The 15,216-nt window shown below is 36.7% G+C and overlaps 1 protein-coding gene across 5 annotated transcripts in view; it reads right to left on the reverse strand.

Annotated features, from left to right (window-relative positions):
- LOC123563758 (uncharacterized) overlaps positions 1 to 15,216 on the reverse strand; it is a 56,324-nt gene that overhangs the window by 19,958 nt on the left and 21,150 nt on the right. For all 5 annotated transcript variants that reach the window (XR_008369571.1, XR_008369572.1, XM_045356765.2 and 2 more), the window contains 2 exons: positions 8,672 to 9,665; positions 7,244 to 7,338 (listed from right to left, as the gene is read on the reverse strand). Coding sequence is in view for 3 of the 5 variants with exons in the window: in XM_045356765.2 (XP_045212700.2) it covers positions 7,244 to 7,338; positions 8,672 to 9,665 (1,089 nt within the window). In the remaining 2 variants the exon portion in view is untranslated. The remainder of the gene's footprint in view (positions 1 to 7,243; positions 7,339 to 8,671; positions 9,666 to 15,216) is intronic.

Here is a 15,216-nt window from a genome sequence, read left to right on the forward strand (position 1 = left end):
TTTCAAAGGTACGTGACCCTGTTTTGAATTTTATCTAGATATCATCAAGGTGAACATTCTCACTAATTTTCATGAAGATCTCATGAAAAATATGGCCTCTATAGAGGTCACAAGGTTTTTCTATTTTTATACCTACTGGCCTAGTTTTTGACCGCACATGACCCAGTTTCGAAACTGACCTAGATATCATCAAGGTGAACATTCAGATCAATTTTCATGAAGATCCATTGAAAAATATGGCCTCTAGAGAGGTCAAAAGATTTTGATAATTTTAGACCTATTGACCTAGTTTTTGACTGCAGTTGACCCAGTTTCAAACTTGACCTAGATATCATCAAGATTAACATTCAGACAAACTTTCATACAGATCCCATGAAAAGTATGGCTTCTAGAGAGGTCACAAGGTTTTTTTTATTATTTGATCTACTGACCTAGTTTTTTAAGGCACGTGACCCAGTTTCAAACTTGACCTAGATATCATCAAGATGAACATTCTGACAAATTTTTATGGAGATCCATTTACAAGTATGGCCTCTAGAGAGGTCACAAGGTTTTTCTATTTTTAGACCTACTGACCTAGTTTTTGACCGCACATGACCCTGTTTCGAACTTGACCTAGATATCATCAAGATGAACATTCAGACCAACTTTCATACAGATCCCATGAAAAATATGGCCTTTAGAGAGGTCACAAGGTTTTTCTATTATTTGACCTACTGACCTAGTTTTTGGCGGCACGTGACCCACTTTCAAAACTGACCTAGATATCATCAAGATGAACATTCAGACCAACTTTCATACAGATCCCATGAAAAATATGGTCTCTAGAGAGGTCACAAGGTTTTTCTATTATTTGACCTACTGACCTAGTTTTTGAAGGCACGTGACCCACTTTTTAACTTGACCTAGATATCATCAAGGTGAACATTCTGACCAATTTTCATGAAGATCTCGTGAAATATATGGCCTCTAGAGAGGTCACAAGGTTTTTCTATTTTTAGACCTACTGACCTAGTTTTTGACTGCAGTTGACCCAGTTTCAAACTTGACCTAAATATCATCAAGATGAACATTCAGACCAACTTTCATACAGATCCCATGAAAAATGTGACCTCTAGAGTGGTCACAAGCAAAAGTTTACGGACGGACGACGGACACCGCATGATCACAAAAGCTCACCTTGTCACTTTGTGACAGGTGAGCTAATAAAAATAATTTGAACAATTGTAGAATGTCACACAAGGACAATTTGTGTGAAATTATTCAAAAATCAGGCCAGCAGTTTCATACAAGAAGACTTTTAAAGTTTCTGCTATATACAAATAGGAAAAAGTGACCATGGCTCATGGTGGCCATGTTTTTGACAAATTGGAATAATTTGAACTGTGGGCCAGCAGTTTCATACAAGAAGATTTTTATAGTTTCTGTATATACTTGCAAAAAAACAAAACGACCATAGCCCCTGGTGGCCATGTTTTTAGACGAACAGAAATAATTTTACTAATCTTGGTAGTGGGTCACACAAGGACAATTTGTGTGAAATTATTTCAAAATCTGGACAGCAATTTCATAGAAATAGTTTTTTTTAAGTTTACACTACATACATATAGGTAAAAGTGACCACGCCTTCTAGCAGCCATGTTTTTAGATGAAGTGGAATAGTTTGAACATACTTGATAGAGGGTCCCCCATGGACAATTTGGGTGAAATTATTTCAAAATCGGACAAGTGGTTTAGGAGATGTTGTTTGAAGATTTTTCTATTTTTAGCTCTGGTGGCCCCTATAAGCAACTAAGTTACTAAGTGAAACAGTTTAAACAATTTTGGAAGAAGACCACCAAAGAAACATCCAGGCCAAGTTTCATCAACTTCCGCCACATGGTTTTAGACGGTCAATCAGACCAGATGTCGTTGAAGATAGTGTAGATGGATGCTCACCGTACAATGAGCGCTCACAATTGCTCATCCCAAGCACTGTGCTCAGGTGAGCTGAAAAGGGCCATAAATCTAGAAACATTGCTGCTAGAGCTATCGATCTTAAGTCAATATGATGTTGATGGTGATGCGGGATATCTGCTTTAAGTCTGAATTAAAACCATTCAGTATAACAGAGATAGAGTGAAAGTACAAAGAGGGGGCATAATTGGTGAAAAGTTGGTGCGAGAGTTATGGCCCTTGTGTCATATGATGTGGGTCACCGTGACAATGAAGATTAACTGTTTTAAGTTTTAAGTTTCAAGCAAATCCATCTTGAAAGTAATATTGTAGATAAATGGAAAGTGTATGAAAACTTGATACAAACATTCAAACAAGAATTTGTAACAGAGTTACCAACATCATCTGCCTACAAACATTTTTCACAAAACATAATGCATGCCAATACAACCTTTCTTCTAAGTTTAGTATGTAGATCATAACTATATATCATTTAATTCATGAAGAAGTTAAAGTAGTTTGAAAATGTCTGGAAATCTGTAACTGGTAAATGATTTCAAAAGTTAATATCTGTATTTTAATGATTTGATTTTTTGAAAAAGGCGGGGGACAATAAATACATACAAATGGGTTGGGCAAAAAGCTACTCCCACATTATCTAGTGTCAATGCAAGACAAGACAGACTTTAAGTACCCGTCCCTAGATTTGCCACCTAATGCCACTCTTTGCCACTTATTTCCATGAAAAAAGGGTGGCAGTTGGTGGAAATAGGTGGCATTAGTTGGCGTTTGGTGTAATTCAGCTCTTTTTTCACCTAAGTGGTAAATTTCCCACCAAAAGCCACTTTATTTTGGTGGCATTTAGGTGGCATTAGGTGTAAATTTGAACATAGTTTTTCTTTATGGTGGTAGAAAGGTGTAAATTGGTGGAAAGTAGAACATAGTTTTTTTTCATGGTGGAAATCGAGTGGCGTTTAGTGGAAAATAGGGACTTAGCAAATTTTCTTGGTGGCGAATAGGTGGAAAAAAACTTAGAAATTTTTGTGATGTTTGATTTAAAAGAGAACTGTAAGACATTGGATTACCCTGTACAAAAATCTTCACATGGACTCGGGTTGGAATCAAGGTATAATGGACACTATACTTCAAACTTCAGGCCTAATTGACACGGAACCTGACTTTGCTAAAACTGCACATTGACAACAGCTCGTAGAACACAAAATGCTCCCCACCCCCACTTGATGTATTCAGTAACTGTACAAGAAACAAAAATCATTTGGTCACTGTGCACTGGATGTTTGATGTACTACCATTAAATCAATAATTATGGGCCATTTACCAGTCATAAGTGACTTCTGTATCAAATGTGATCTTAGACCAAAGCGTTCTCTAGTTATTGGGCAAAAAACGTTCTAGTGTTCTGGGTCAATGTGACCTAGACCTTTGACCATTGAGTTATCATCTGGAAACTGTTTAACTGTTCCAGGTCGCTGTGATTTTGACCTTTGACCTACTGGCCTCCAAGTCAATATGGGTCACTGCTGGTCATGACCAACCTACATATAAAGTTTCATGATCTTAGGCCCAAGCATTCTTGAGTTATCATCCGGAAACCAATTGGTCAACATACCAAATGACCGACAGACTGACCAACATCTGCAAAATAGCCTATACCCAGGCTCCTTCTTCAAAGGGTTTCATTAAAATGAGAATAAGTCTATGCTGACTCTAGCTGGACAAAAATAATATTCAGAATGGTATACAGAAAAATTGAATTTTTGTTCTTTTGTGAGACAGAATATTTATTGCTTATTATAGCTTTGCATTCTATTCAATGAAAGACAGAAAAGTACGAAAATAGGTGGCAACTAGTGGAAATTGGCTGTACTAGCTGAATCTGAAAAGATCATTTTGAAATGTGTCTGCAGTGTATTATTTCTGCATGAGTGAAAATTGGTTAAAGATAAGATTAATGATAGATCAAGTTACAGGCTCCCACACAAATGTATAGAAACAACCCCAGGTGGAATTTGGGTCAGTTAAGATTTATATATGCAGGCAAACATCAGGTCAGATGCAAAGAAATAGTTCTTGCCTATTCTCTTCATTAATTGAACAAAAAGAAGTGTTTATAAAAAGGATGTTTTTACAATAGCTTTTCAACTTGAGGATTTGACACCTTCTTTAGCTGACCAAGAAAGTGTATGTGTGGAATCAATTTATCTGTGTAGTAATACCAAATTTTGAAATCTGGCATTTGGTGAGTCAGCCTGGGAGAAACTGGAAAAACATTGTGAGAGGTAACAAGTTTATACTGTTTATTTTTTTTTTAATTATTACTGTCTTTAACATTGTCTTAACTACTTACACTTAACAAATACTTGAATTTGAAACAACATTTACCAAACTGCTTTGAATTAAAGTCAACACATCTCCTTTTATGTCTTAGGAAGTTTGGCAGATGGATAAATCCCAGATATATTTTCTGGAATATAGCTCAATCTGATGACATGTTTATAACACTGTTTGTAAAATTGTATCATTTTGTAATTATTTACATTATTGATTAGCACTTGGGATACAATATGTACTTTAAACTGTTCATACCAGGTACCTTCTGTGAAAAAAGTGCAACTTTGTGACATGATATGCCTGCCTGACGGTATATCCCTGAGCAGCATACAGCTTATTACTGCATAAAAGAAACATATCAAGATAATTTTGAATCAGGTAAATATTATATGTTTTTATAAAAGCTAATATTAAATAACCCTTAATTTTTAAAGAAATACACCAATTAATAGAAATTCCTGGCATATTATGTGATAAATATTAATTATAAATGTGATGAAAAACCCAAGTGTCAAAGGCGGAGGGATATTATTTTTGGCGTTGTCCTTTCTTTTTTATCTGTCCATCGGATTAACTGAAAATGCTTGTAATTGGAAAAATATTTTTATAGCTTTGTCTATATAATCACTAAACCTCATGTAATTATTATAAGCTCATTAACACTGCTTAACACTGCTCAATTATTGACCTAGTAAAAGAAGTATTTCCCCTTGATTCGGTAAAAAATAGGGATTTTTCCTGCATCTATTGATGGACTTTACAAAAATGTAGATCACTACAGGACAGCACTGCTTGTTCAATTTCCATCAGGATCACTTCAGTAACCAAAGTTATTGCCCTTTAATTGTTTTTCAATCCATAAATTCCTACATAACAATTAATCCATTGATAAATATTCATGAAATCTGACACAAGTGTAAATACACTTAGAGCAATGGTGCTTCCACATCTTTCATCAATTCTCAAATTCTTGTTATTGATTCAAGATGCATATATTTCCACAAAACAATGTAACCGTTTGAGTGAATAGAATTTTTTCTACAATGTAGATTTTGATGAAACTTCTCACAGTTATAATAAAGATGTTGCATATTACTGTGAAATCATTTTTATTTGTGTAGGATGAATTTTCGCGTATTTCGCGCTAGAACCGATGCGTGAATTTAAGACCGCGCTGTTATTATTTTTTAATTTATAAATTGAAAATGTGCGAATTAAAGCCCGCGCGAAACCGTCCTTTTTACGTTTGCTTGAAATTTCATGCCAGCGAATTTAAATGATTTCACAGTATTTGACATAGATTAAGTTTGTAGAGTTCTTTGTTATGTCAGTGAGTTACAGTTTAGTCTTTGGATTTCATATATTTTCTAGAAGAAATTTACAATTTTCTGCAAAATTATTCAGAATGTTAGAAAAATATATCTATTAATAGATGACATTGTATGGTTTGCTGTTACAGATTGTGTGCTGGAAAAATGGCCTTACATCCAAAGGAGTGAAATTTGGAGAGTCATTCGCCATCTACTTAAGCCATCATGGAATATGAAAAAATAAGACTGCATTGACAACATCCTGATTCTGTGTTCAGATCTTTTGTGATTTCTTGTGAAGAGTCTTTGATTTTTCATAAAAATAAAAATATATTAATATAATTTGACTTTTGCTTACTACTGAGTTTTTCAGATTCAGCAGGTGCAGCCGATCGTATTTTCCTACTATAGCCAGCTATTTGGTGGCATTTAGTGGAAAATAGGACAGCCACCATAGTGGCGTTTTGGTGAAATTTTGTCTGCTTACTGCCACCTGTTAGGTGGCAATTGGTGGAAGTAAGTGGCGTTTAGTGGAAAATATTTTTACACCATAATGGTGGCATTTTAGTGGTAATTTGTCTAAATACTCCACTTACTGCCACCATGAAGGTGGCTATTGGTGGAATTAAGTGGCAAACAAATTTTCCACCATAATGGTGGCATATTGGTGTTAAACTGTCTAAATACTCCACTTATTGCCACCTAAAGGTGTACACAAGTGGAAAGAGGTGGAATTTAGTGGAAAACAGGTTTGCCACTGTCCTTTTCATTTTTTCACCATTTTGGTGGCATTTTACGTGGCATTTTGGTGGAAAATTGTCTAAATACTCCACCATTGAAAAGGGTGGCATTATAGTGGCAAATCTAGGGACGGGTAGCTCAAAAGTAATGTATCACAATCGTGTAGTTGGTTGTATAAGTTTAATATTTCAATAATTAAAAGATTTGTCAATGTATGAATATGTATACATGTATTTGAAAGAGGTCAAAGAGTTATTCTGTAAAATACTGACAGAACGTACTACAAAGAAGGAAAGGATAAAAAAAATAAAGAAACAGACAATTGTACCATTGTTCAGTTGCTGCTTGCCCTAATAAATTAAAAATTTATATCAACAGAAATAAGTCATAAACACGTAGAAAACAATTGAAACTTTCTAATTATACTTTCAAGATTTCTTCATACATACATATGAGCTGTGCCATGGGAAAACCAACATAGTGGGTGTGCGACCAGCATGGATCCAGACCAGCCTGCGCATCCGCGCTGTCTGGTCAGGCTCCATGCTGTTCGCTTTTAAAGCCTATTGGAATTGGAGAAACTGTTAGCGAACAGCATGGATCCTGACCAGACTGCACGGATGCGCAGGCTGGTCTGGATCCATGCTGGTCGCACAACCACTATGTTGGTTTTCACATGGCACGGCTCATATGATGAACCAAGGGAGAAATCAATTCAGTTGTACATACACCTAGTGATTAAATCCCCTCAAGTTAAATTTTACATTCAATGACAATAAAATGCCTGAAGCCAGTCTATTAAAATTAAACATGTTAGTAAACATAATTTTATACAATTCTATACTGGGCATACAATTAACAGACACGATATAACAACATAAAATGAGAAAGTAACAGTTGTTTACCAGTCCAATTCCTTCAAACGCCCCTGTAACCATACCAAAGAAGACGGGAAAACCTTCTATACGAAACTTCACGATACTCTCACTTATCTTGAAATCTGTAAACCAGATAACAAAATTACAGAAATTCAATCAAATCAAATTAGGAACATACTAACTTGGTAATTTTCATTGTAGTATACTGTGTAAACAGCACTTTAGTTTATACTAATTTATATTCGGTCAATTGTGAAGCAAGTTCTACAACTTATATTAATCACTCTTGACACCTCATTCCTGATGGAATCCATCACCACGAGGGTATGAGAGAAGAGGCAAGTTTCCTTTTAATGCTGAATGCCAAACAAGGGAGCCACTGGTACCATTTTTCAAGTCTTTGGTACGACGCGGACGGGGATCGAACCCACAACCTCCCCCACTCAAAGCGGACGCTCTACCACTAGGCTTTCGAGGCACTTTAATTTAGCATGAAGCCCAAAAACTTGAGACCTCAACACATACTTTGATTTCGCTTTAAAAAACCTGTTAAATAGCTGTTACCTGAAAATATCTTAAACAAATTTACATTTGGTACAAATCCCAAATATCAAACGAAACTGAAAGAATTGAGTTAACATGCAAGAAGTTTATCAAAATAGTAAATATTATAACTTTCAAACATTTTCAGGAAGACACAGAAGAAACAAGAAGCTGCGTTCAATAAACGCTTGATGCCCCCGGTGGCATCCTTGTCGATACAAAGCAACCTAAGTCCAAAACGAGGTCAAGTTCAAGGTCAAACTGAGGTGAGGTGATGTCTGAAGATAAGGAATGGTCACAGGTTACATCTGCATTAGTATCAAGTCATTCTAGTAAGAGGTACTGATGCTAGACGAAACGGTCCCATTTGGTGAACCAAGAGATGGCCCATATAAAGCAACCTAAGTCCAAAATGAGGTCAAGGTCAAGGTCAAACTGATGTCAGGTGATGTCTGAAGATGAGGAATGGTCACAGGTTACATCTGCATTAGTATCAAGTCATTCTAGTAAGGGGTATTGATGCTAGACGAAACGGTCCCATTTGGTTAACCGCGTACGGATAGACGAACGAACGGACAGGACAATCACTATATGCCTCCCGCATCAGTAGATGCCGGGGGGCATAAAAAGGTTTTCAGTGAACAGATATATAAAATAAATTATCATTCATCTTTATAATTAAATATCTTAACCAAACATTTCTTGTATACAATCTGAATCAAACTACAAATGTATCTGCAAGATTTTTCATATTTTTCAAAGGCAAGAAATCTCATATAAACTAGTCTGAAAGCACTCACAAGCGTTTTACAAAAATTACACAAACCAATAGCAAATAAACATCATAAAAACACACTGAAGTATGAAATAACAACTTGTGTACTGATGAATATTTACAGTAAGTATACTTACCAATTATGATGAAGACTAAGACTGACACACAGCCAAACAAGATGGAAAGATTTGCAACCATGCTGATCACACCAAGGTAGCGAACATTACGTATCAACGCAAACAGAATGAACACGATCAGGGGACTAACTACCAGAATCTTCAAGTCCGGGGCTGTGTAAACTAACTCGGGAATCAATGTCCATGGTGTTGTTGCATTAGTAACTGGAGCTGAAGTTGTTGTGTTTGGCAATAATGTAGTTACATTTGGTAATAACGTTGTAATGTTTGGAACTGCAGTGGTGATGTTTGGAACTACAGTGGTGATGTTTGGAACTACAGTTGGTAATACAGTAGTCACATTTGGTAAGACAGTTGTTATATTTGGTAAAACTGTTGTCACAACTGTTTCTAACGTTGAACTGAGGCTGTCCTGAGGTGAATCAGCGGAGTAAATGTCAACAGAATTATCATGTGGTAAGAACGCTGACTTTGACCATGAGAAATTTCCATATTTCACATCAGTCTCGTGTATATCCTTACACAATCTTTCGTTAGTTTCATTATAATTATAACATAAATGTACAGGGAATAAGGAATGTAAAGTGTTTCCAATGAATATAAAATAATTCACACAAAATCCAAACTGTGTTAGCCCAATACAAAAATTGACTATTCCAACACCAATGCTTCCATATGCCAAGTTCCCAACATCACCGTAACTCATATTTTTTGTTATGTGTTCATGAACATCTGCGTGATTAACGACTTCATAGTCACTGTTGTCCTCACTGTCGGACTGCTGTATACACGGCGATGCCTCATCATCATCTACTCCGGAGTCTCGTGGAGTACCATTACAGACAGCGTAGTTTCGTTGCCTAGCGCCAACATCAGGTGTTGCACTTCTATGGTTTTTCATCATTCCTTTGATGCCATGGTGCTTTGTCTTCACAATTAGGTGACAACAATGGTCTGTGAGAAATGCTATAAGGAACATTCCTACTATACCAAGCTGAAATTATACAGAAATAAATTTATTATAATGCTGTCTTATTGCAGATAACTGGAGGCATTAACAACAGTATGTGTAATGGTACTATGACTATACATAAATTAAACAACTTCTAAAAGCATTGCTGCACAAATTATCAATTACCAGTTATATTTTCTATTCTTTTACATGTCCTTTTTATGTCAAGAAAATTATGAGTTGATTTTATAAATTATCTTGATGCAAAAAAAAAAAAAAAACTAACAAATTTTATGTACCCCTTTCTTGGGCTCTTAATGGAACATATCCATTTTCTTCACCTTTAGCCTGCTGGTTGCAAATTATTCTGCCTTTGCAAGCAGTGAAGACCAAGAACAACTTGTCCATGCAGACTGATCTTGGTCTGCACTGTTCACTATTTAGTCAGTAAGTTTTCAGTGAACATCCCTTCAAAAAATAAATGGCATTGCTCAAATTGAATGATGGACCATTGCATGAACATTTTGGTAAAATTCTAAGACAACCATAATCTAGGAGTTGTTTTTTAATGAAAAACTTTCATCTTCCACCACTTACAATGCAGAAATTGTAAAAACCACAAATTAATGGCTACAAGTCCAGGCATAACATTCCAATGATATACACCACTAGGCTTGACAGTGGTAACTCCTGCGAAGTTTGGTGGAATACCAACCACTGGCATGAGAAGTAGCACAGATCAAAGAATTTGACAAATCAAGGGTCAAGACCCCATTAAAAACATGATGATAACTAGAGCTATCACTAAAGGTGATGAATGTACCCACCCCCTCCCCCATGCACTGACACAGTACATTGCATAATTATGTGGACTGTATGTATATAGACTGTATGTATACAGTACAGTAACAAAATACAAAGTCCCATAACTTTGCAGAATATTCATCTAAAAGAACGTAACATGCACCATGCACAACTAGGGTTGGTACTGATCACTTGTGTGAAGTTTCATTGAATTGTGTACAAGGATTTGGAAGATTAGGCATGCACAAGATTGCATATGCAGACTGTATGTACATAGTATGTTAACAAGAAACAAAGTCCCATAACTCTGCAATTTTTGTTGTTGATAGAGCCTAACATGCCCCATGCACAACTACTGTTGGTACTGATCACTTGTGTGAAGTTTCATTAAATTGTGTCAAGGGGATGAGGAGAGATGGTGTGCACAAGATTGTGTCTATGTATATAGTATAGTAACAAACAAGAGGACCATGATGGTCCTGAATCGCTCACCTCTTCCCACATGACCCAGTTTTGAGTATGATGTCGTTTTTACTATTATTTGACATAGTGATCTAGTTTTTGAGCTCATGTGACCCAGTTTTGAACTTGACCTAGATATTGTCAAGATAAAAATTCTGTCCAATTTTCATGACGATCCATTGAAAAATATGGTCTCTAGAGAGGTCACAAGGTTTTTCTATTATTTGACCAATTGACCTAGTTTTCAAAGGTACGTGACCCTGTTTTAAACTTTATCTAGATATCATCAAGGTGAACATTCTCACTAATTTTCATGAAGATCTCATGAAAAATATGGCCTCCAGAGAGGTCACAAGGTTTTTCTATTTTTATACCTACTGGCCTAGTTTTTGACCGCACGTGACCCAGTTTCGAATCTGACCTAGATATCATCAAGGTGAACATTCAGATCAATTTTCATGAAGATCCATTGAAAAATATGGCCTCTAGAGAGGTCAAAAGATTTTTCTAATTTTAGACCTACTGACCTAGTTTTTGACCGCAGTTGACCCAGTTTCAAACTTGACCTAGATATCATCAAGATGAACATTCAGACCAACTTTTATACAGATCCCATGAAAAGTATGACCTCTAGAGAGGTCACAAGGCTTTTTTATTATTTGACCTACTGACCTAGTTTTTTATGGCACGTGACCCAGTTTCAAACTTGACCTAGATATCATCAAGGTGAACATTCTGACCAATTTTCATGAAGATCCATTCAAAGGTATGGCCTCTAGAGAGGTCACAAGGTTTTTCTATTTCAAGACCTACTGACCTTGTTTTTGATCGCAGTTGACCCAGTTTCAAACTTGACCTATGTATCATCAAGATAAACATTCAGACCAACTTTCATACACATCCCATGAAAAATATGGCCTCTAGAGAGGTCACAACGTTTTTTCATTATTTGACCTACTGACCTACTTTTTGACGGCACGTGACCCACTTTCGAATTTGACCTAGATATCATCAAGATGAACATTCCCACCAATTTTTATGGAGATCCATTCACAAGTATGGCCTCTAGAAAGGTCACAAGGTTTTTCTATTTGTAGACCTACTGACCTAGTTTTTGAACGCACATGACCCTGTTTTGAACTTGATCTAGATATCATCAAGATGAACATTCAAACCAACTTTCATATAGATCCCATGAAAAATATGGCCTTAAGAGAGGTCACAAGGTTTTTATATTATCTGACCTACTGACCTAGTTTTTGAAGGCACATGACCCAGTTTCAAACTTGATCTAGATATCATCAAGGTGAACATTCTGACCAATTTTCATGAAGATCTCATGAAATATATGGCCTCTAGAGAGGTCACAACGTTTTTCTATTTTTAGACCTACTGACCTAGTTTTTGACCACACGTAACCCAGTTTCGAAATTGATCTAGATATCATCAAGATGAACATTCAGATCAACTTTCATACAGATCCCATGAAAAATATGGCCTTTAGAGAGGTCACAAGGTTTTTCTATTATTTGACCTACTGACCTAATTTTTGAAGGCACATGATCCAGTTTCAAACTTGACCTAGATATCATCAAGGTGAACGTTCTGACCAATTTTCCTGAAGATCTTGTGAAATATATGGCCTCTAGAGAGGTCACAAGGTTTTTCTATTTTTAGACCTACTGGCCTAGTTTTTGATGGCACGTGACGCAGTTTCCAACTTGACCTAGATATCATCAAGGTGAATATTCTGACCAACTTTCATAAAGATCCCATGAAAAATGTGACCTCTAGAGTGGTCACAAGCAAAAGTTTACGGACGGACGCACGGACGGACGGACGCCGCGCGATCACAAAAGCTCACCTTGTCACTTTGTGACAGGTGAGCTAAAAACAAAGTCCTGTAACTCTGCAAATTTTTTTTCTGAAAGAACCTAACATGCCCCATGCACAACTACTGTTGTTTCTGATCATTTGTGTAAAGTTTCATTAAATTGTGTCAAGGGGATGAGGAGAGATGGTGCCCACAAGATTGTCTCTATGTATATAGTATAGTAACAAAAAACAAAGTCCCGTAACTCTGCAAATTTTATTTCTGAAAGAACCTAACATGCACAACTACTGTTGTTACTGATCACTTGTGTGAAGTTTCATTAAATTGTGTCAAAGGGATGAGGAGAGATGGTGCACACAAGATTGTGTCTACAGACGGACAGACAGACAGACAGACAGACAGACAACCTCAAACCAGTATACCCCCTCCCACCCCTTACAACTTTGTTGTCGGGGGGGTACAATAAGCACAAATATGCTTGTGAGTTTTGGTGAGACTCAGCCCAATTGTATTAGTAGTGCTTACAGTGTAAAACAAGAGCTGTCTCTTTTTGAAGGCACATGCCCCCGATGGCACTTTGAATGAATAGTTATGGCCGATGTTAGAGTTTAGGACCTTTGACCTATGGACCTGGGTCTTGCGCGCGACACATTGTCTTACTGTGGTACACATTCATGCCAAGTTATTTGAAAATCCATCCATGGATGACAAAGATATGAACCGGACACGCCCATCAATGCACTATCCTTTAACGTCTAAGTGTGACCTTGACCTTTGAGCTACGGACCTGGGTCTTGCACGCGACACGTCGTCTTACTGTGGTACACATTCATGCCAAGTTATTTGAAAATCCATCCATGGATGACAAAGATATGGACCAGACACGCCCATCAATGCACTATCCTTTAACGTCTAAGTGTGACCTTGACCTTTGAGCTACGGACCTGGGTCTTACGCGCGATACGTCGTCTTACTGTGGTACACATTCATGCCAAGTTATTTGACAATCCATCCATCGATGACAAAGATATGGACCGGACACGCCCATCAATGCACTATCCTTTAACGTCTAAGTGTGACCTTGACCTCTGAGCTACGGACCTGGGTCTTGCGCACAACACGTCGTCTTACTGTGGTACACATTCATGCCAAGTTATTTGAAAATCCATCCATCGATGACAAAGATATGGACCGGACAGGAAAATTGCGGACAGACTGACAGACGGTTCAAAAACTATATGCCTCCCTTCGGGGGCATAAAAATGACAAATTAAGGGTCATAACTCCACCGAAGATCAATAAAGCAGGACATGCCCATAATATGCATAATAAGACTTGGCACTGATCACTCTTGTAATGTTTGGCAAAATTCCGTAGAATAATAATAAATAGAAGTCGCTGAAACATGATAAAACTTTATGAATCAGGGTCCATAACTCTGCTGATAATCATCAAAATGGAAAACACCAAGAATACGCAGAACTAGGCTTGGCAATGATCACTCCTGTAAAGTTTGGTGTAAATCTGCAAAGTGGTGTCAAAGGTGTTGCTTGGGCAAACTTTGTGACAGACAGATAGATTGACAGATGGACTGCCTGACAGCGCTAAATCAATATGTCTCTTCCACTACATTTGGGAGACATAACAATAAATCAAAGGCCTGAATGGTCTGAGTCGGCTAATGATTGATGTACTGACAGTATAGTCTACCAGTTTCAGTTTGTTTTTAGTTTTTTTCTTAAAATTTCATAACACAGCTCGATATTTACCCAAAATATTATATCCGGATACGATTACACTTTTCTCCAGTTTGAACAATATATTTTACAAATTGTGATGATACGAAGACATTTAGCAGCAATTGGCAGTATCTGACATTGAAGTTTACGGTTAAATTACCTCTTATTTAAATCTTTTCAGATCTACTTTCGATTTCAAAAACTACAAGAAAATACAATTTAATGTTTCGCCGATTTGTTAATTTCTCGAAAAATAAGAATTAAAATCATTTTTAATATCAGTAGTAACTAAACAAACCAGTAAGAGCTTCTTCTTCCGATAATTTATCCGTTTACTGACTGCAAAATTCAACCCACGCAAAGTTTATAGAAATCATACGATGCGTGTTTACGTTCAATGTGGGAGAATTAAGGCTGATCGGCTATGTTACCTAACGCATCCAGACGATTCAGATTTGTTTTTAAAAAGCATTGTGTGCGTTTCTGTAATTTATATACGTTTTTATACGCTTAGAAATTATTAGACATGCGAATTGCATTATTTCTATACGTAATTTACGCTAATACGCATCTTATCTGGAGCCCTGCTGAACTATTTTTTGTCTTTCGCTGGATGTTACCCAAGCTTTGTAAGCCTGCGCAATTCTTAAAATGCACATTTATGCTTAATGAGTTACATTCGAGAATTGCACAATTACAAGTCATAAATATGACAGATTACATCGTATATTGGTCATAGCAAAGGGAATTGACA

Source organism: Mercenaria mercenaria, chromosome 2 (genome assembly GCF_021730395.1).
Source record: "Mercenaria mercenaria strain notata chromosome 2, MADL_Memer_1, whole genome shotgun sequence".
Classification (NCBI taxonomy): domain Eukaryota; kingdom Metazoa; phylum Mollusca; class Bivalvia; order Venerida; family Veneridae; genus Mercenaria; species Mercenaria mercenaria.